The sequence below is a fragment of the Thermobia domestica genome, chromosome 6 (assembly GCF_964235325.1).
Source record: "Thermobia domestica chromosome 6, izTheDome1.hap1.1, whole genome shotgun sequence".
NCBI classification, from domain to species: Eukaryota; Metazoa; Arthropoda; class Insecta; order Zygentoma; family Lepismatidae; genus Thermobia; species Thermobia domestica.
Genome location: NC_137459.1, coordinates 198347401 through 198370833, shown reverse-complemented (window position 1 = coordinate 198370833; position 23433 = coordinate 198347401). Strand labels below are relative to the sequence as shown.

General features: G+C 34.9%; 1 protein-coding gene across 10 annotated transcripts in view; it reads left to right on the top strand.

Annotated features, from left to right (window-relative positions):
• Window positions 1–23433, top strand: part of NfI (Nuclear factor I) — a 784932-nt gene that overhangs the window by 719819 nt on the left and 41680 nt on the right. For 7 of the 10 annotated variants that reach the window (XM_081762573.1, XM_081762574.1, XM_081762571.1 and 4 more), the window contains 3 exons: window positions 3065–3277; window positions 5886–6065; window positions 14296–14495. In XM_081762573.1, coding sequence (XP_081618699.1) covers window positions 3065–3277; window positions 5886–6065; window positions 14296–14495 — 593 coding nt within the window. The remainder of the gene's footprint in view (window positions 1–3064; window positions 3278–5885; window positions 6066–14295; window positions 14496–23433) is intronic. The other 3 variants (XM_081762570.1, XM_081762577.1, XM_081762576.1) reach the window with 3 other exon arrangements.

Genomic DNA, 23433 nt, shown 5'->3' with positions numbered 1-23433 from the left:
GATCAATGATTTCAACTTCAACGTAGGTCAGATGAAGAATTTGATTGGATCAAAGGTGCATTCGACGCCTCTTATTGAAGGTTCGTGCTTGGAGTGAGGAGGATTTACGGTAGATAATGCCACCCTAAATCAATTCTTCGTCTTTCACTCCCTTTTACCCTTCAGGAGGATTTTCCTTCAGGTGGCATTATCTACGGCTTTCAGTTAATTTTAAATTCGGGGTTATAGTTCATCATTCTTTGATTTGTAATACTAACAGATAGGACAACATTCACGTTCTCTTCGTGGTCACGCCGTTGTAACACAATATTCCGTTTTACTAGTCAGTCACATCTGTCTTGCAAGCCGTATCATAGAACAGATAAAACATACCACAAATTAATGTCTGCGGATGAATAGTTGAACATGATAAAGATGTCTTGCACTTCACCATTCCCTGTTTCACTACTAGCTCTGTAGCGGAAATCGTTGCAATTGCAGCGAGTTTGTTCACCAGTTTGTAAAGTTTAGTTAACACAAAGCTATGAACGTGTAACTTCAGTAAAAGATGGAATGAGCACGTTAACTCAAGAACAGCTGTCGCTATTGTGGTCTTTATTTGTCGATAAACAGACATTGAATGGCAATGAAATGAGGAAGATGTGACTGTAGGGTCCTTTAGAGATATTTTATTCTATTTAAAAAAATTCTGCAAATTTAGTGGAAAATAATCCGTACTCTAATCTTAACTACTTCCATTATATACGTCAAATACAATTTAACGCTAGTATGTAAACATGTAAGTCCTATCAAAAGAAATACCGACTCGATTTATTCTCTTCTTTAACAATTGCGGGAGAATTCAGCATTGCTATGGGAGATTTCGATATTATGTAACTATAAAAAAGAGTATTCATTACTTATATAAAGAAATACATATCATAACTAAGAGATTTCTATTCACAATACGGAAACTGTACTCAAAAAACACCATGTGATTCATTTATAAATATTTAACGTAAAACCACTTCTCATATTCCATGCATTGCATCCATAATCATTTATCGAGAAAGTAAACATTGCAGGAACATACTAGTCGTAAGATTAATTCGATGCACTTAATAGAGAGATTTGGACGTCGTAGCTCGTACATTTACCATTGCCTTTTGTGCAGTGCTCTCGCTTTCAGTGTCCTTTTCACTCTTGGTATTACCATTGCAGACTCTTGTTTTCTTCTTTGCTTGTAGTTTGATTCATTTTTATATAGTAGAGGAGGTAGGTTTTTTAAATAATACTCCGGACGAAACTAGTGAATTGCTTTCAGAAGCACATGCTTCGTTATTTTTCACAAACAAACATTTCTTATTTATCCGTTATCACTGTATAAACGTCATATTCGAAAACGTCGTCATTCAAAATTTCAAGAATTATAAGGAAAATTCTATGCATTTCAAACCTGTTAATAACTGATTTTTCCCATAGCTTACCAAAATGTTCATTTGTTATACTTTTCCGACTAATACTGACTGCAAATTTGCGATATGCCGTGCCACAGTTGTTTCTAACTACATTTAAAATATACATTTCCTGCTTCTTCACCAGATTTCTGAAATGTATTAGATGTAGCGGAAGATGTTCCAGCTTCTCTTGGTACTTTCACTCTTTTTCATGTTTTTGGCACATGTAACCTTTCTTTGTCGCACGCCGGACATTATATGCCTTTATCATCATCTTCGCTTTCTCTTGCTTCCGGATCACCACTTGAATATAACTTGCTGTAAAACTGTTGTATCTCCTAGTATTTCTCCACGTTTTTAGTGAGTGTGCCATTTTTTTCTTCAACAATATACTCTGCTTGCAGCTACTGTTTAGACTCTGGTTTACTTAATAAGATCTGTGTTTTCTTCAATTGTAAGAACCCTCGCAGTACGAGTAACATCAAGTACAAATGCAGGATACCTACTCCCTATTGTAATTCTCATGAGGTCGTTGAATTGCCTTAAGTTTCTTCTGAGATTTTCTTCTCTTTCTCCTTAGTTGTAGTACTTCCTATCTTTGTAGCTGTATATACAAAATCTCTTATTTCCTTTTTAGCTTACGAAATGTGTACATTCCTGGTGCAACGAAACGGTTCTTCAGTTTCAAATGAATAAGTTACGTTAGTTTTTTTTTTTTTTAACTTATTTTCTACACATTTCCGTCTGTTGCCTGCAATCCTTTTTTTTTTTTTTTTTTTTTTTTTTAGTTCGGCCATAAGATGCATTTTACACTTCATTTTTTAATATTCACTTTCTCTGTTGAACTTGTTCAGAATATTGTAGTCCTCAATCACATATTTTCTATTTGAGTTGATGTCAGTTTCACTCAATGTCCCATTTGATGCCGCTATGTCCATTTTCTGTAAATTTTTCAGCAAATAATTTTCTGTAAATTTTCTTGAAGTAGGGATTCATGCCATCTATCTACTCAGGAGAGAAAGAGAGAATGGAAGAATACAAATGAGTGAATCCTGTAGTTTATATGAGTGGAATAACTATTGTGTTTAATGTATTGACGTAAAGTTTAAATTATCCTCTTAAAAATCTGTACATTCTTACACGAAATATTGGACGTTTGTATGGTCTTTCATTAAACCCATTCCCAACTACTGCGTTGCAACACAAACATAGAAAAAACTAAAGTTTTACGCGTGTCTTATGAAACTTCGTGTAAAAATTTAAAAAGCGCAGATAGGAAGAATTTAATGTATACAATATTTAAATTCTTTAGCGTTGATTTTTCTTTTCTTTTTCATTTAATAGGAGTGTTGTTCGTAAATTATGTTAATGCAAATTACGTATTTTGAGAATTATTTGCTCTCTCAACAAATATGAAGAATAATGCGAATGTTTTAAGTGTACTTTCTCTGGAGAATTTTATGTTGTAAGGATTAATGCTCATCTGCAAACATGAATTTATGTTTTATTCGTAAGTATGTTGTTTCGAGACTTAACAATAAAATATTCCTGGATGGAAAATCAAATTTTTTTTTTTATGTGTTGTTTATTTTTAATGAGTATTGTAATACAAGACTATGACTTTTCAGGTCCGTTGTCACTGCCGCGCAGTTCTCAGAGTCCTGGAGAACCTCGAAACAAGCGATTACGTCGTCTAAGCTCAACAGAAGAAGAAATAGATCTGGGTGCTCCTCCCACTGGACGGGATAAGAGCGGCGAAGTTGCATATTATGGGCAAAGTCCAGCGTCACTTTCCAGCCAGGCATCCAGTTGGCATTCGGATGTCGACCACGGTGGGTTAGGTACTTCTACCTTTCTCTCTTCCCTTTCTGCGTTTCTTCTTCTTTTGGTTTTCATTTTGCATTCACCCCCGCTACTTCCCCTCCTCGTTTTCCATACTCTCGTATGTTGTGGGGAAACATTACAAATCTTTCTTCTGTGCAGATAATCTCTCATTTTTACTTTTGTTTCTGTTGATTTGTTAAGTCATTATTTATTCCTTTTCGCTCTCAACTCATTCATTTGTCATGAAACCTGCATCTGCTACTATCTGCTGTGATTGAATGCAGCATGAAGAAGGGCCCAACATACTACTTTGCTTTTTCATCATAAATTCATTTAGTATCTGATATAGAAAAAAATATATTCTTGAGATAATTTCTATTTCTTCTTTTCATATATATATATATGTATACACAGATGGATATGAAAATAATGAAAACACCTGAAGAAAATGCAACTTACCTGATTAATACGGCATGGGACTACCGTTATTCTGCAGCAGCGAAATGGAAGCATATAAGTCATAAATAATTTGTAGAAGAGTATTGCACTATTGCTCATCAATGCACTACTACAGTTCCGTTAGCGAGGATGAAGGAGGATATCTGCTGCGAAGTCTGAACTCCAAACCTGACTACAATAGTATTCAATAATGTTGAGATTGAGGATTGGACGGACCAGATGAATGTTGTAATTCATCCAGATACTCATGAAACCGTATCTTGAATTGGTGCATTGTCATCTTGGAAAGTGGTATCATTAGTCAGAACAACATCTGGATCATACGATGCATATGTTCATCTAAAATGCTCACATTATCACTGGCAGTAGTGCGACCTGGATCGTAATCTAAGGACCCAATTAATACCAGGAAATTGCGGCCACCATCATCACAGGGTTGCTTCCACATACTTTAAGATAGAGAGGAGACACTTCGGAGCATCAGCTTCTTTCGGTGTCTGCGATACATAAAAACTGCCTTTTGTTGAAAATAAGGTAAAAGAGAATCATCGAGTCGTATTATACGTTTCCAATCACCATCGGAACACTTTTCAGCACCATTTTCAGTAGTGATCAGCTGTTTGGAAATTGAAACGCAATCATATATATTTAGGTTATGCAACTCGCGTCGGACTATGATTATTACAATAGGCTGTTCCAGATGATATTTGAGTTCCGCAGTCACATTTGCTCCATTCTCTGTACGGTCCAAATCTTCTTCAATAATTCTCGATCTCGTCATTGAGACATCTTTTCCTTCTTCTATTACTCTTCCACCGATGTTGCTTTGCCATGAGATCTGTACACCACCGTCACCTTAGACACTTGTCTCCACGTCACATCTAACACACTAATCAACTTGGTGAGCTCACTCATGGCTAAGCGGTTAGCATACGCGCCTTCGGCGTGTGAGACCCGGGTTCGATTCCCAGTGAGAGCTTCTTTGGTTCGGATTCCACGTCAATCAGTAGGTCCACGTGTCATATAGCTTCGCTGCTGGACGGGACGCTAAACTCAAAATCAACTCAACTAATGAACTTGGAGACATTTGAGCCAGCTAATCGCTCACTTAACAATTTAGCCTCTTTGAAACTCAGAGAGATCTCTTATTTTGCATCACCACCATGTACTTGCTTCAATACATGTCTCCGTTCTACCCTGTTTACAATACTGCAGATTGATCAGTTAGAACCGTACTAACAACTGCTAGATGCAGCATACGTATCTTCAGTATAACCACGTTACACTTCATACGTGTTGCAAACTACAGGTGTTTCCATTATTTTGATAACCGTATGTGTGTATATATAATATGTATGTGTGTGTGTGCGGGTGTGTGTGCGTATTTATGTGTACATGTCTGATGCATCTCTTTATTGTTCAGTTTACATAATTTTGCTGTTATTTCGAGAAAAGTAGTATTTGTAGTTGTATGTTCTCTTAAATAAATATGTAAATGACTATTGTTATCTCAAGAATAGCATATTGTGTTTAAGTTAGGAAAAATATGTATAAATACAAGTACGTAAATCGCAATTGCTTCATGGAACAGTTGGCTGAATTACCCTTATAATTTAATGTGGTGAGTAAAAGTTGTTATATTCCACGATCATCTAAATTCATTTTTCTTATTTTCTGTTTTGTAATGGATGCTAATTACTCAAATATCAAAACTGATTTTTTTAAATTTGTATTGTATGTGTACATAGAGTGTGTTTCAATGTTTGGCATAGCAGTGAGCTTGTTCAAATATATGCATGGTTGTGATGTGATAGATAATCATGCTCTCTGAAATAAATAGCAAATACTTTATTTGGAGGTGGTAAAGTCTGTGCAAGAGCTTTTGATTATTAGCCTATAAATAACGGTAATGATATTAAAACCTTAGAATAGCAAAGTAACAGTGATTTCTCAGCAGTAACTGGTGTTTTTAATTGCTAAGAATGGAGTGTTTTTTTGGAATGACAAAAGTTTTTACAACGCTTCTACATGCTTAATAGTCCCATAGAACTACAACAGCCACACTAAAATATTTTTCACAAAAAGAGAACTGTCAGAAGACGTTGCCTCAGTTTTAGCTTAGTGTAGAATGCAGATAAGAGTCCTTAGTAGAATGATTGCTTGCAGGTCCACCTTCCGTGCATTCACCCCACCTGGTGCATGCGGGGAAGGTTTCGAAGACTGAGACGTCGAGCTTTTCGCCAGTTTCTAGTGGGGCTCTTCCCTCAGTTAGAACACCCAGTAATGAGGATCCTTTGTCTAGTCATGAGAGCCGTCGGGCTGTGGTTAGCCCTCATAGCCGGGAAGGTAGGTGCTGACGGTCATTACAAAGAAAAATCCATGAGTATTGGATCAAAGTTGAAATCATTTAATAGTGAGAGGAAGGTTTAATTTTAAGACTTGTCGTGGGGTTTAGTAGCAAGCATGAGTTAGTTGAGATTGTTAAATAGTGCTTACGGGTAATAAGGGACCTGTCAGTTTCTCTGTATGCACCAGGTGACTGGGTGAGAAACCTATTTTAATATAATGTGCAGCTCATAGTCAAACCTACATCCATCAATCCTAAAATTTACCTTCTTATATTTGCACAGTGAGGGCAACTGAGAATGGTTAACCTTGCAAGGTGTCAACCAATGTGTAGTAACCAATCTTAATCCTTTTGTTTCAGTTTTCCCCTCCTCATTGCATGATGACAGGCCCATCTGTTAACAGGTACTTCTGTGGTTTGGTGTGTTAACTGTGTGGTTATATTGATGTGGTGTTACTTTTACTCACAGGTTGCTGTTGTCTTGATTTATGTCACACCTAACACAGTTTGAATGAAACTCAGTAAAAGCACAAAGTTTTCAAATTTTCATGTTTATGTTCTTTAATTAGTATTCATGCTGGGATCAGAGTGCTCAGATTCAGTACCAGTGAATTATCTGTAAATTTCGAAATTATAGGATATGTATTGTGGTATAAGAATCCAATTCAAATGGTGGTTAAATTTTTAACGAAGCACTTTTAACATTCTCATGTCTTCTTGCTTACTTTTTTTTAACGTTGTACTGTTTATTCTGTATGTATATTTTGTTGCTCTTATATTATTTTTTAGACTAGTTGCGTATATTTGCTATTGTGGGTTAAAAAAAAATACCACCAAGCAGTTTTTGTTAGCTTTAAGGTGCGGTATGTGTTTGAGCTGTTTCCTCTTTGTAAGGAGCTAGTAGAAGATATTGTATCCAGATGGACAAAAAAATGCCAATAAATGATGCTTTGTTACGAATTTCAACAAAGCAGCGTAAAACTTTTCAAGCTGAATAAGTAAATTAGTTCATTAAAATAAGTGAATAGCTGATTCTTCATTACAACTAACAAATTTAGAACAATATTCATACTTGTACAGAGATACTTTATACAACTTTTTTTCCCCTACTTAATATGCTCGTGACTGAGAAAATATTTTACTCTCCACATTTCCACATTGCAAAAGTGTGTAACATTGTGAATTGCGTTGGAACATTTCCAAGTTCCGTATTTTTTTCTTTCTTTTTGTAACTAATTACGAATCCTTTGTCGTGCATTTCTGTCAAGTTTATAAGAAACGAAAAAGATTTTTCTTTACATTGCCGCATGAGAGAGAGGAAGAGAAGGGGGGAGAGCAAGAAAGAAAGAAAGAAAGAACAATCAGTGAGAAACATGGTTCAAGATAAGCATTAAAATGTGAGAAACAATTTTAGGTTAAAAATGAATATGCTCTTTTGACAATATGGTAGAGTGGCTGCTAATTCTACAAAATGATTCTGATTTCATTTCTTAAAAAATTACGGACACAAATGTGCGCTCTAGGAAAATATTTAAAGATAGAAAAAGCAGAGAAGCTCTTGAGATGGTCTGCTTGCCTCAAGTGTTGAAACTGTTTTGATAACTACGTCCGTGTACTTAAAAAGTACCCCCCTGCAGCTGTCAGGACATACATACAATTGTGTGGGCACCGGATTAATCATTTATATATGGGAATAAATTATCGGTCTCAAGATTTACGTAATATTTAGTTGGTCAAGTTGTTTAAGCGGATAGTAGTTCTAGTGATTTATATTTAGAATGACAAAGCGTAAAATTTTATAAGGTCCAATTAAAATAATAATTTTCTTTTTCTTTTTTTTAATATTGAAATTTAGTGAAGAGTAATAAAAAAACAGTAATGATTAGTAAAGCCCGCTGTGTGAATTTTTCGAAATGAAACTTAAATACTCAAAAATATTATATCTATGATAAATATTATAAGAGTTCTTTCGAAAACACCACAATATATTTCTTAAAATGAATGACTACAAGTAATCTCTCACACAAGTGAAACTAGTCTACCTCCTGAAGAACGCAATATAAAAATGTAATTGCTAATTTGCGTAGAGTTTAGTCACAGTTACACATTTTAATGCACACGACACAAAAAGACAAACAGAAGTAAGTTATGTTTTTTTTACTACTATTTCCATCCGCCATTCTGCTCGTTTTGAGTTAACGATTGTACTATTCTAAAGATTCTTTTAAGTGAGAACTGTATGCTAAGCATGTTGTCTCGTAGGCATTGTATTAGGTTGGTGCAAATGAAATATCGAAGTTTTGTAGTCTGGTGGAAACTCGCCTCAATAACACAACACAAGGGTGATCTAACGTTACAAATTTTGTACACGTCCAGTAAACAAACTAGGGTAGCCAGGCAGTCAGGAGGCAGTGCATTGTTGAACAGGGGCGTTGAAATTGTACCATGGAGAACACACAATTGTGAGCTATTTTTCTTTGCTAATTCAAACTGGGATATTCTGCCAAGCGAGCAGAAAGAAAAAGCATTAACAGTGCATGTAGTCTACTAATGGTGAATGAATTCACAATTCGCCATTGGTTCGGCACATTTCATTCCGGTAACACAGCATTGCAAAATGAGCTCAGTGTGGACCGACTAACATCATGTTCGGATGAGCTCAGGAACACTGTGGAAGTGGACCCTCAGAAAAATGTACATACCATTGCAGACGAGTTAGGCATACTCCATAACAGAGAGTTAGCTATTGATTGTTGGGGAGGGGAAGGGGGTAACTCCGTTCAGTCGTTGAAATAAAAAAGTTAGATCGATGGGTGCCACATTAGTTGACACCGGTCAACAAGAATCGCCGTATGGAGGTATGAAGTTTTCTGACTGCAAGGAATAACTGAAAATTTTATGCATGTGATTGCCACTTTTGATGAAATATAGATCTGCTAAGTCAAATTGTAAGTTATCAGGACAGTTATTAGAACTCGATTAAAGTCGAAGGCGGTTCCTAGAACTAGAATATGATGTTCCTAGAACTCCATGAGTAGCAATATTAAACCCTTCCTCATTCACCATATTCCACTGACATGTGTCCCACCGACTACCATCTCTTCTTGGAAGGGAAGATCTCCCTTGACAATCGGCCGGTGCAACGTGCAGTTGAGGACATCTCCGCATTCTAGACACCAGACTTCTATCGCCGCGGAACCCAGTTATTGGCTGAGCGATGTTAAAAGTGTGTGTGGTTGCAATCGGCGAGTATGTTGATTAACCAGTTATCGTAGTTGACTTTTTTTGTTTCCTTTTTAAATTACGTACTTAGGGCTTCTATTTCAGTCGCACCAACCTAATAGGTCAGTTTAGAAGTGAAGTACAGCAGAATTTATTTCATTTTCAGCCCTGTGATTGGTCTATTTAATAATGGTTGAAGTAGAAATCGGCAATTTACTGATGTTTCTTCCAGATTATTCTGTTATTCCTTTGACCGCCTAACAGTAACTCTAATAGCAAACACTTATTATTACTAGTCTCTGTTACGGTTTCGGAAATGTATCGTCGCCCTCCTCACACACGTTATATTCCTTTATAAAACACGTCTAAAGGATATGTTCAAATAAAGTGTGGTGAAGCGTATGTTTAAGTAATGTCTGATAAAGGGTACATAAACTTCTTTCACTAGTTTCTGTAATATGTCATTGCCTTCATGACACACATTATCTTTGATGTGTTTGATAAAGGCAAGATCATATGTCTGATGAAGGCAGACATCTTGCCGAAAGTAGTTCAAAAATGATACGTGTCCTTCGTCACACATTACTTAAACATATCCTTTAGATATGTATTATGAAGGCAATGTATCTGATGGAGACAATAATATATTTCCGAAATAATAACAGAGACTAAAATAATAGTAATAATAAATGTTTCATGTCGTTATATTTCATTTTTAGGTGGTTTCAAACTTAGAATGAGCAGTATTCTTGAAGTTCTAGGAAGGTTTATTATTTACATTTCAACCATGTTTGTTGTTTACTCTTGGTTTGACATTCTTCTGACTAAATTTTGACAGAAATTTTGCTTTTCTTGATACAAACTGGTATTGGGATATATATAGGTTATGTCACATCTGGATAAAGTTTTATGATACTACTAGTTCCTTTAGTCAAATAATGTACTTTACGTTGTTGTTTGTGCAGAGTTTTAATTTCAATCATAGCCTAAAATTTCATGTTACTTTTATGTTGCACTTAGTAATTAAAACGGAAAATGAGCTTCGTAATTTTAGTTTTCTACTTAATGCAACATAATTTTATTTAATTATTTTCCTAGCAGAGTGTTCAGAATAATAGTCCGAAGTTTTAGTTCTCAAACATATAAGTGTTAAATACAGTAAGATTAAGGAAGCACTATTATTTTCAGCTTGAAAATAGCATGATTCACAACTGTATCTTATAATAAAACAATGAGGTACTACATATCCAAATGCTTAAACGGACTGCATTTATATCCATACGTTAAGTAAAGCGCCAATGGTTAAGATTATTCACTGTTAGTCACTCTCGTAACTTCAAGAGTTTCATTCACATTTACTGTTACTCTTTATGCACTTAATGTATATATCTGTAATAAGTGTGTTATCTTTGTTCAGATATGTGTGTGTGTGTTTTGAATGAGATTTTTTCTTCTTTTTTATGTGGTCGTGTGTGTGTGAGTGTATATGAAAAGAAAGGAAGCAAAAATAAATATGTTGACGGAAAAGTAATATCTTAACGCATGTAAGATGGGGAAAGAGAGAGAGAGAGAGAGAGAGAGAATGTCTAGAAGATAAAAGGGTATTTGTAAATGTATAGCTGTGTGGTGTGATTGTATGTTTGTATGTGAGTGTGTGTGTGTGTATGTGTGTGTTTGTGTGACGAGTGTCTGTGTGGTTCATATCTATGATATGAAAATATTCCCCAGATGTGTAAATGTGTGCGAATGTGTGAATCGTTGTTTCTACGTTTATTAGATGTTCCGTAACTTCCGTGTTTCAATGTTTTCTCTTGTAATATTCTTTTGAAAAGGTATTTTAATAATTATTTTTTTAAGTGAAAAAAGTGATCTCAGAAATGTAACAAGTATTTCCAATATTGAACTCAAAATGTATACTTATATCATAGGTAGATTTTTTTTTTTTTTTTTAAGATGGTGCAGAATTTCCATTATAACTTTAGCCAGTGCCACATTTAGCATTGCAATTGATTATAATGTGCAAAATAGAAAATAAATTTGTTACCACCAACTACTGTTCGGCAACAAATTGCAATCTTGAGAGCTTTTAAATGCCTGTTTAACGTAGAAAAAAATCTATATTTCCAATTAATATTTTAGCCTTCTTTCTCTTTTTCTCCACTATCCAGACTCATTTAAGTATAATTCATGCGTTAATTGCAGATGAAATTTATCTTAAGTTTCCTTAGATATTTATGGTCTTTCCGAATAAGACGCGGAAAAAGTTTGATGTATTAACCAGAGTTGCTAGATTTTTCGGACAAAAAGAAAAATTTTAATTTTCGTAGATATATAACAAACCCATATATTTTACGGGGAAAATAAAAACGCGTAACGTAAAACATACTAGAAAACGATAAACTTGCAGAAGAAACGTCTGACCTGGCAACCCTGCTCGTAACCGTTCTTATTTATTAAAAACGAAGGTTCGGATTTGATGTGATTTTTGTTGCACATTATCTAATATGTCACATTTTTTTCTTTTTTTCACCGAGAGAAACAAATCCAATATCTAGTAAAAAGAAATTATAATATTTGTTGTCTGGAAACTGGCTTAAATTACGAAACCAGGGTGCTAATACTTGCTGTAGTTATCCAGAATTCGTTTCCAGATTAGAATATTTTGACTTTGTAAAGACTAAAATTGGTGACCAAACAGAAAATTACAAAACACGTTTCAAAACTATTTCGAACTATAAAACAGCACTTAAATATATCTACAGAACTGATGTGTACAAACTTCGTTATAATAATAATAATAATAATAATAATAATAATAATAATAATAATAATAATAATAATAATAATAATAATAAATATAGCAAATATATGCATATGAACACGAATGAAAAGCATCAACTAAGAAAACCATTAAGGAGAGACTAAGGAAAGCTATTCACTGTGTAAACACACAGATTATACCAAACCGTAGTAAATGTGAAAATCTAGAACTTCACAATATCATGTACTGTACTGGAACTACAGTGATGAACGTAACCTAGATAATGGAAAGAAACACAGAAAAATCCGAGAAGCATTAATAAAAGAAAGGAAAATAAAAGAAAATTAAAAAAAAGGATATTCAAATGGCAAACACGGCTCGAAAAACGAATTTATTCATTAAGGACAAAAATCACCCAGTTGACACAATACAAAAAAGGGAAACAAATCAAGCAATCTGAAGAAAACATCAATGACACCTCCACCATCGTCACTAATCACACAAGAAGAATCACAACTGCTTGTAATTTGCATTCTGTGAAAACTCGCACTAGCATTCTTAAGATATTTCATGTTTACAGTTGATATTAATCCACTTAGCTATTACATCCTATCCATCCTATCACGTTGCCTCTCATCTGTCTTGTCAATGTTAGCAACATAGTCAGAGAAAATGCGATGACTATGGCGGTTACCATTGTGTTCGTCCGAGCCTCTTATTTATATAAATAGATATATAGACATAGATATAGATATAGATACAGATAGGACAGAGAAGAGCAAAATAAGTGCCTTTTGAATTTATTTATTATATGCTGAGTTCACGTGAGAATGTTTTGCACGTAAAAACAGGCGAAAATGTCTTAACTTGAAAGACTGAAGTAAAATAAATAAAAATGATATTAATTATAACTATGGAAAATAGAATGGGAGCACTAACAAAATTTCTATTATCATATCCTGTAGACACCCTTGGGATTTGAAGGTTTTTTATATATATTATAAAATAATACGGACAATTAAATTGATTATAATAAGTTCATGTGTATGTGTGTAAATGTACATAGCAATATGTGATTTGGAAGTGTTATTTCGTACTCCGTATTATGGTATTGCAATTTTAAGTAATATTTACTACCCATAATTTTAATTACCAGTTATTCTAAGTTCAATCTAGGTTACTGACCATCATAATGTAAACTGTGAATTCTTCGTGACAATTTTCTTTAATGCTTACTGCATATGCCTATCTTTGGGTTCAGGTATTTTTTTTTTTTTATTTCACTTTGATATTTTAGTGTCTAATATATAGAAAATGAAATTATGCACCATCTTAAAAGGATATTTACTTAAAGAGAATATTACATTAAAAATTGCTTGTTCAAATGCAGGTGAGACACACTTGAAATTTGCCAATATTTCGCAAACTAATCCAAGTTGAGACGTAATTCGTAACAAAAAAAAAAAAAAATCCCAAGATATATACTGAAATTTTTTGCATCACATAAATGCTTAGATTTTTAATACTTGACTTTTTCTTCATTCTACGCATTGGTAGTTAAAGTCAGGAATAACACCACTATGTTCAAAATTTAATACATTCTTTCATCTTCTGAAACTTTATATTCACTCTTGAATGCAGAATTACAGAACACAAGGTGTCTTTCTTAGCTGTGTCTCTCCAGTTCTTCTGTTTTGCTTACGGATTTGGATATCAGGCATGTGGGAAAGAGATAATGACAGCAACATGCGTAAACATACCCTAATAATGTTTTAATTTTTATAGTAGTTCTGATTCTGTTTGCACAATTCAGTAATTTGTTATTAGCATATAGAGGTTGATATTTTTGGCTTACAATGCAATAATTTACTACCTATTAAGCCTTTTTTTTCATTACAGAACTATTTTTCTTACATCATATAATAAACAATTAAGTCAGCATTGATGATGATTATATGAGTACAATAAACGTAGATTTAATAACTTAACTTTAAATTTTCTTAACGTATTCTTTTCTCTTTTCTTTCTTTCACACTGTCATTTATAAGATTGGATAACTTGTTTCAAACTTACTACAATTATTTATTTTTCAAACGTTGCAAAGCATGCTTATTATTACTATTATTGTTGGCACCTATTTGTATGTTACATGTTTTGTATTGTGGTATAGGTGTAAATACAACTAAATATGAAAACGTATTACACATATTACGAAGTACGTACTTTTACGTGTGTCTATTTTGTAGGTTTGCCTCCGCAGCACAGTTCTGTTTCATCCATAGCGTCATCTAGCATTAGTAGTGGCCCGTCTGCGAGCTATTACCAGCAAACCCCTGACCAGTCGCAACATAGTCCCAACAAGTATCCAGAAAATGGGCATGACACATTGTCAGATTTCGTAACATTTGTCTGTCAAGAAGCAGAAAATACGCAGCAGGGTTCACAGGTTAGTACTTACATATTTAAAAAAGATACGAATAGTTGCACTAGCTTAAAATATATATTACTATTTTAGCGTAACATGTGTGTGCTAAAACAAACAAACCAACAAAAAAAGTATTATTTCTTTATACATTTCATAACGTGAAACGAAACTGTTTTCAATATGTGTTATATATATCTTGCCTAGTCGGCCATAGTTACTCGTGGGTTATAATGTCTGACAATTTAGCATAAATGGAAGAGAATAGTATATATACCATGAGTGTTATCATGTATTTTTTATTGATTCTTCGTGTGCTCTTAATTTTGAATTTGGTTGTGTATCTTTTCTAGGAGACGCTGTAGTTTGGAGTCACAACCACGAGGAATTTATTTTAAATATACATAATGTGCAAAAAGACTAACTAAATGCTATGCACCTTATTAATACACTTTTAGACCAATTTTAGCCTTTAATATTATTATTATTACTAAGTATTCTGCCTGTTATCAAGTCCTGGGACTAATGAATTTTATTTATTTATTATTTTTTTAAGTTGTATTTTTATTTTAGGTTTGGTCCTGGAAATGTTTCTTCTACGTTTCTCTATCTTCAGCTTCCTTTTCTAACTCCCAACATTTTGTTCTGTTTCTCAAATCATTGATCAGTTGTGTTCTTCTTATTCCTATTCCTCGCTTTCCTTTCATCTTTGCTTATATGGTGGTATGAAGAAGACAATTGCTTCGCAAGATGTGTCCAATTCAATTGGCCTTCCTACGAATTATGCTGGCTAGAAGTTTCCTTTTCTCTCCTATTCGTTTTAAAACATCTTCGTTTGTTGCTCTCTCTGTCCATCTTATCTTCTCCATTTTTCTCCAACACCATATTTCGAAACTCTCTAAATATTTCTTCTCTACCTTTCGTAATGTCCAAATCTTTGGACCATACAGTCTAATACTCCATATATAGAACTTAGTCAACTTGTTCCTTAGTCCAACTTTAAGCCTACTACATGAGAGTGATCTAATCTTGGTGAATGCCTCTTTGACTATGACAATTCTTGACCTGATCTCTTTTATGCAATCTGCTTTCTCTTCAAAATATTTCCCAGATATTTGAAATTCTCGACCTCTTTAAGTTTTCTTTGTTCTACTCTAACCCGTAACGAGCGTTTCCATGTGATATTCACATGGTTTTCGATTTTTCAGTGTTTATTTCCGTTCCATATATTTTTCAAATGTCAAATCTTTTGTCCATCATCTCCTGTAGTTCTTCTTCGGTTCGAGCTATAATAACCGTGTGATCTGTACACCTGATCTTGTTATAGATCTGCCTTCCAATCTTGAAATCTCCTATTCCCATTAGTACTTTCTTCATTAAATATTCACTGTAAATATTGAATAATTCTGATGACATACTACATCCGTGTCTGACTCCTTTTCCAATCTTCACACTATTGGTTTCTCCTTGATTCAAGCGTAACTTCATTCGTTGTCGTATGTACAGGTTGCGAATGAGTCGTCGGTCTCTCGAATTGACCTCGATTTCTTTAAGTATTTCCAGAAGTTTGGTCCAATTGACCCGGTCGAAAGAATTTTGCCGGTTGATGAATCACGAACACAATTCTTCCTCTAAGTTAAGAACTTACTCTGATATAATTCTCTTCAACCCAGTAGAACCTCTGATGCCTTTAATATAGCTTATAATATTCGTGGAACTGAGGCAGTATCTCGTGAATCGCTTTTAAAGAAATAGTATACCATTTTTCATGCAGTGCAACTTCTACTTGCGTCGGCGATTATGAAGCAAGAAAGTTGTTCTGAACTCACTGCTGTAAAATAGACCTAGATAATGTTCAAATCGGGGATTTCAGTGACCAGGGAAGGTGCTGAATTTTGTCCTGTTGTTCCCAAAACACGATTAAACAAGTTTGGTTTTGTGTGTTGGTGCATTTCACCTTCGTAGACTGCGTATTAGGAAACATCATCTGTACCACAAAATCAACCTGGTCACCTAGATTGTTCACCTAATCACAGGTTGTAATTTCGTTGCTTGATAGTAATACTAGGACGAATAAGACCAATGGAATACTATACAATCGCAGCCCACACAGCACCTGCAAAGAGCAGCCACTTTGTTTACGGTTGGAAGTAGACAGTCTGCGCTTTGGGCGTCTGTCATACGTAAACCGGGCCTGTTTTTGAAAATAAGAATAATATAACTCGTCGGACCATATTACTCCATTGTAATCATGGGTAGTGCACGTTATATATATATATATATATATATATATAGATAGATAGATAGATAGATAGATAGATAGATAAATACTAGATAAATACAGGGTGTTAATGTACTAAACCGACAAACAAACTGTAAGAGGTGATTGATTCCTTACATCAAAATAAGAGAAAATGTTCATATGGACATGTGGGGAAAAGTGCATAGTTTCCGAGCTAGGGCTGTCCAAAATCGCGAAAAAGTCAAATTCCAAGAGTGCCTCTTTCGAATTCGAGATACTGTGGATTGTGGTTATTATCAGCGTAAAGGAAATCACGCATACGCAATCCAAAAATGCATATTTCATTAATGTTCGATTGGTGTACAGAGTATTCCCTGTAAGGTAAAATTCCCAGACATGCCATCAACAAAATGTTGAAATATGCTCTGATTTTATGATTGGTCCAAAGTAGGCAAACGATAAGCCTTGATAACAGTGAACACGGAATCATTTGGCGCAATGTCAGAAGTGTTAAGGTTCGTCAGCAGAACGATCTCTCGTACTGGGAAAAGGCATGCTGCGATGTTTTCTTTCACGCTTATAAGTGAAGAAAACGTGAAATATACCATGACAAAATACCTCGCATCACGCGTTGTTCCGAAAAAAAAAAAAAAAAAAAAAAAACCTGCCGGTCCCTAACACTTCCGACTTCCCTTCGAAGCATTGAATGTCCATTGTTGTCAAGGCTTACCTTCTGCCTAGTTTGGACCCTCCCTGAAATCAGGATATATCTGAAAATTCTATTGAGAACATACCTGAGAATTATACGATGTAGGGAATACCCTGTACGCCTATTGAAAATTGATGAAATATGCACTTTTTGGATTTTGTATGCATGGCTTCCTTTACACTGATAAGAACCACTATCCACAGTTTCTAAAATTCGAAATAGCTCCTGTTGAAATTTAGCTTTTTCGCGATTTTGGACAGCCCTAGCTCTGAAACTATGCACTTTTCGCCATAGATTCATATGAACTTTCTCTTTTATTTTGGTGTGAGGAATCACCTCTTACAGTTTGTCAGTATACTTCAGTATGTAACACCCTATATATATATATATATATATATATATATATATATATATATATATATATATATATATATATTCTCTGCACCAATGTTTTACCACATTATCGGAGATTTTGAAATTGCAACCCGATTGTTAATACTACAGTCCTGAACTCTAGTGGGACTGTTATTATAGAAACAGTACGTTCCGAATGTTAACCGAGTTCCACAGTCAGTTATTTCGCATTAGTTCTTCGTGATAGTTCTCTTCAATGCTATCCGTTCCACGTAGGCTTGATTTCCGTCCACTATTCCTCTTTCCTGATGATGTTTTGCTAAGATTTATGTATGTTGTCCACCTTGGGCACTGTTGTTTCAGATACATCTAACACACTACAGTCTTGGATACACTTGCTCGAACTAACTGAGCACCTAATATTTGCTTTCCTTGAAAATCGTCGGAATTTTTCATTTTGCACACCTAACAAAGTATCCTGTTGCACACACGAATCCGTACTACTTATTATCACGAGACAGTTGAAGCTATAAAAATGTTCATTTGTACAAACTAACAAAGATTACTTGTTGCGTTACATGAATGTTTTCAATTCTTTGATAATTAAGTGTATAGATAGATAGATAAAACGAATTAACGGAAAATTGAAAACATGATCATTACACTAAACAACCACTAAATAAGACTTTCGCTAAGTTATTTGTCAGATAACGAGGGAAAGAATTAGGGTAGAAAGAAAAGGCAAATGAGTTTCGTTTCTCATTGTGAAACTACGGCAGACTTTCAAATTATGCCAATTAAGTACTGAAACTGGAAGTAGTAGATGCATAACTTACGATTGCAATAGAGGGATAAGGTCAGAGAAGGAATATGTTCATCTGACGCTGAATCCATATCAAAAAATAGTTTCTCGCTATGTCTTACAATTATTGCTATATATTAATCAGTATTGAAACTGGAACTTGTACTAGTTCGTAGTACTTCGTGGTTTAGTAAGAGAGTAAAAACTGGGATGAAATTTATTCTTGGGACACTGAATCCATATCAAAGACTTATTTCTTTCTAGATTTTACCGTTTTGGGTCTATGAATATCAAAATTGAGACCGGAAGAGTTAGTAGATTCTTACTATTTCCAGTTACAATAGGTCTATAATGTCAGTGATAGAACCTATATGTGCTACTGAATCTATATCAGAAAGCTGCTTCTCGCTATTTATTACTGTTATATTACTATGACGATCAACGTTGAAACCGGCAATCGTATCTTTCGCTTTTTTTTCTTTTTTTTTTTTTTCCGAATAATCTCAGTTTTAGTTTCCTTTCGTAGCATATCTGAGATTCTGCAATGACTACTCGATAGAAATGGCTTTCCTGAATGATTGAAACAGTTTTTTGTAAAATACTTGCAATTTTCCATATCATAAAAAGTGCACGTATACCAAATTAAATTAAATTGAATCTTTCAACGTCTTGTAGTTTCTTTTATTTGCGTTAAATGAATCTCTGTTAAATATAAATGAATAGTAACAACAAAACGTGTGAATGATGAAGCAGAATGACATAGTACTCTAGAAAATCCCCCTATGTATATTTTTTTTCCATCACAAATTTCACACAGCCGTCCCTTCTGGTCTAGTGCTTTTCGCGTATGCATTTCGTGCACGTAATCCTGGGTTCGATTTAGGATTTAGATTTCTGGGCTTTCGGCATCTTATGCCCATGTTAGCCCGTCACGTTTTGAGGGATGATGTCCCTCGGCGAGCACTCTATCGGGGAAAGGGAAGAAGGGTAGGGAGAAAGGATTGGGGAAGTTAAGTAGCGGCCTGGGACCTATATGTTAGGTACCATCCCGATATTAGCCTGATGTGAATAAGGAAAACCTCATTCAGGACGGCTGGCCTTAAAAAGCATTTTATACATTTTCGACCGAGTGACCCCCACCGGAAATCGAACCCCGTACAGCTCGCACCAAAGGCGAGAGCGTTAACGACTGTGCTGCGCGGGGCCGCAGTCTTGGGTTCGATTCCCGGTGGAAGAGCACAAAAAATAATTCCAATATCATTCACTTTCATTAATCATCCGTCTCCCCTATCCTCAAGGGCATAACCGTTGGACCTTAAGGCTGTTGCTACCTCTTTGTCAAGTCGAGTTTTCCCCTATCTAATAACATTGGAACTTTTTTCGAATTTTTCTCAGTAACCAATGAACAAATCCCTACAAAAATTTGCATGGAGTCAGGTCAATAATAAAGGATTCCTTATATGAGCTTATAATTTTACTAAAAGCCTCCAATTAAGTTATTCATTCCCCCCTTTTTTATCATGTGAAGATTCGCAACAACGCATTGACGACACTCGGTTCTCTTTTCTAGCAGGTTGCGGAGGGTTACTTTGAGGTTGAACATTGTCCACAGCTGCGAGGGGACCCTTTTCAAGAATGGCATATTTATGGCATTTCAGTGAGGAGGCGTTGGAGTACGTTTTCTTTGCTGAAAGCAGAAAAAAAGAAATAAAAACAATGAGAACAAATCCATTCTTCTTTTACATTAGCTTTTCCCCCGTTCATGGATAGACAGTTGTAAGCAATTAGAAGCGAACTGTCTCTATTGAATAAAGATACTTTTAGTGTATACGAGAGCGAATATCTCTTTATTATTATTATTATAACTTTTTTTTAAATAAAGTGCCATACAAAACATATAAAAATAATACAAAGGCCATAATATGCGTGGCTTTGAAAAATGTGCAGAATTTGTGAAGTTCCCACATGAAAGTCGGAAAAATACATAAACCTTCCATTATTTCCATTTCCTCCCTTTTCTCTGTAACATCAAAACAAGAAACCCCTTTGCCATTTTCGTCTTCAGCACCCTTATCCAATAATGTCTGCTTATGTCTCCGTTACACAATACCTACTAAAGTTTGGAGAATAGTGTAATTTTTAGATTCACCCTTTTCTCCGCGACAATTCAAAACAAAAACTAATCTCGCTTTTTCAGTGCTATTTTCGTGTTTAGCACTCTAAAATTGTCCAAAAATGGTTATTCATAACTCCATTAGAAAATCTATATTGAACAACGTTATTTACTAAAGCGTTTCTAGGAGCAGATTTTTATGTATAATCACTATATCTGTATCCGGTAACTGTTCTTTGTCTTTTCTTTCCACCTGAAACAAATTTCAAATGCATTATTATCATATTTCATGCATAATATATATAACTGCATATGTATAAATAACTGCCTTTGCAGTTATAGTCACAACTTCGTTTACTATTTTAAAAGCAAAAAAAAAAAAAAAAAAAAAAAAAATGTTCCGCACTTTTATACTAATTAAACTCCAAGAAACTTAATGGAAACTACCGTAGATTTCATATTACAGAAATAAAACCGTTAATTTGCCGACATCTCAAAGTACGTTGGGTATGGTTACCATACATTAGCATTTTTACAGACATGTCCGCATTTTGAGAGTTAAAATTTCCATCCACATACATTTCCTGACCAAATTGTTTCGTTGTCTTGAACATGGCTAAATCTAGTCACACCGGGACTCTACTTCTTACTATTGTGTTTAGTATAAGCTTTCTGCATATTACCCAGGTAAGGAGGGGAGTACACGTAGAAGTATGCTCACATTTTGACATTTCAGAATATGGTAATCCTAAAATTGGCCATTTGCTCAACTTGACCTTAGTTTTGTAGAAGTTTCATTTTCTCATTGATCAAGACATGCATTACATGCTACCGTGTAAATTGATTATCTATCTATCTTGGGATTCGGACGCATTGAAGCAGTCTCATTTTCGGGTGTTCCTTACCTTTGGGCTCCTATTTACTTTTATATTGGGCACACGGTATAATATTTTCTTCATCTCTTAAAAACCTTGTACGAGAAGAACATCTATTACTGTTGTTTTCAAAGGTCAATAAATCAAAGGTAGAAAGAGGGAAAAGCTGCTGATTAAAACTAATTCTCCCAAAAATACGAGAGACGCTAGTAGTGTTCCTTGGTTTCTATGTCAACTGTAAGTGATTTTTGAACATAACGTTACCAATATTATACGACATTGCAAATAATTTTGTATTCCAGTTGAAATGGATTTATTGAGCTTTAGATAACCTATTATTTTCTTATTGGAAGACAATTCCGTCTGGAAAACTCAGGAAATTTATAACAAATAAGGGCTAAACGAAATAAAAAAAATTAATAGCATAGCTCCTTGTTGGTTATCTATCAAAAGTTTAAATGTTTCACAGTAGGGATCGCTGCTTTACGTACTTTGCTACTTAGATGTTGTTTCGAATTTTCCTTGAACCAGAGATCTTATTTGCATGTAGCGTTATACGTGGAAGAAATGAAACTTTGAAAAAAGGATGTACCATAGATGTGATTTCTGGGTAATAGCATGCTATATACTTGTCACGTTCAAATAATCCCCAACGGGCTTCCTTGTAGTTAAACAGAAAGTTAACCCAACTGTATTCATAAATAACACTCGAAACAAACTATAAACGGCACTAGCTAGGGATGCGCACGAGTTGAGACATATCTCGAATTCGAGTCGAGACACACTTTGTAAAATTTGAGACGAGTCGAGACAAACTTATTTCTCGACTCGAATTTTCGATTCGAGACTGCTCGTAAAAATCTCGACTCGACTCTAATGTCTCGAAAATCTTTCTATAATTTGTAATATTATTTTGAAGAAAGTATTCACTCAGAAACAGTTTTGAAACCAATTTCTGGGAGCATCCATGTGTCTAGTGGAGCTCGAGCAAGGCACCACAACGGCCCAGGCGTCACACTGTTTGCAGACTACGTACACCCCTTCATGACGACCATGTTTCCCAACGGTAGTGGCATTTTTCGACAAGATAATGCACCATGCCACAAGGTCGGGAGTGGGATAGAGTGGTTCGAAGATCACAGTGGCGAGTTCCAAGTGATGTGCTAGCCGTCCAACTCGCCGGATCTGAACCTAATCGAACACATCTGGGATGTGATTGAACGTGACGTCAGAGCGCATCGCCCCTTTCCCGGAATTTACGGGAATCAGGTGACCTGTGTGCATATGTGGTACCAACTCTCTCCAGCGATCTACCAAGGATCATTGCGTCCATACCAAGACGTGTCGCCGTTGTTATCTGTGCCAAAGGTGGACATACTGACAATTAGGTAGATAGTCATAATGTTCTCGCTGATGTGTGTGTATATTTTAACTTGTATATTTTTTGTCTCGACTCGAATTTCATTAATGTGGTAGCTTGATGAAACAGTATTCCATCACATATTTTTATACTCATGCGAAAATGTTTTAGTTGAATAAGTATGACATTGACAAACGGGTGTACTTCAATAAAAAGTAAGGCCTGTATTTTAAAATGAAGCATCAAAAAGATAATGTATAAAATTAAAATTATTCTATTAATATGTTGTACTATTTGTATAATACTGTATGTGTTGTAACCATATATGAAATTTCACTTCCACTGTTTGGAAATAAATATTCCATGTGTAGAATGCGTAAGTTTCAAGCATATTATTATCAGGTTACACTATATCCTGTAACCAAGAAATAAATCCCTATTCATATTTCGAAAAGTTATAATAATAGAAAATGATATTTTTATCTACATTGTCTAGTGGAGCCTATT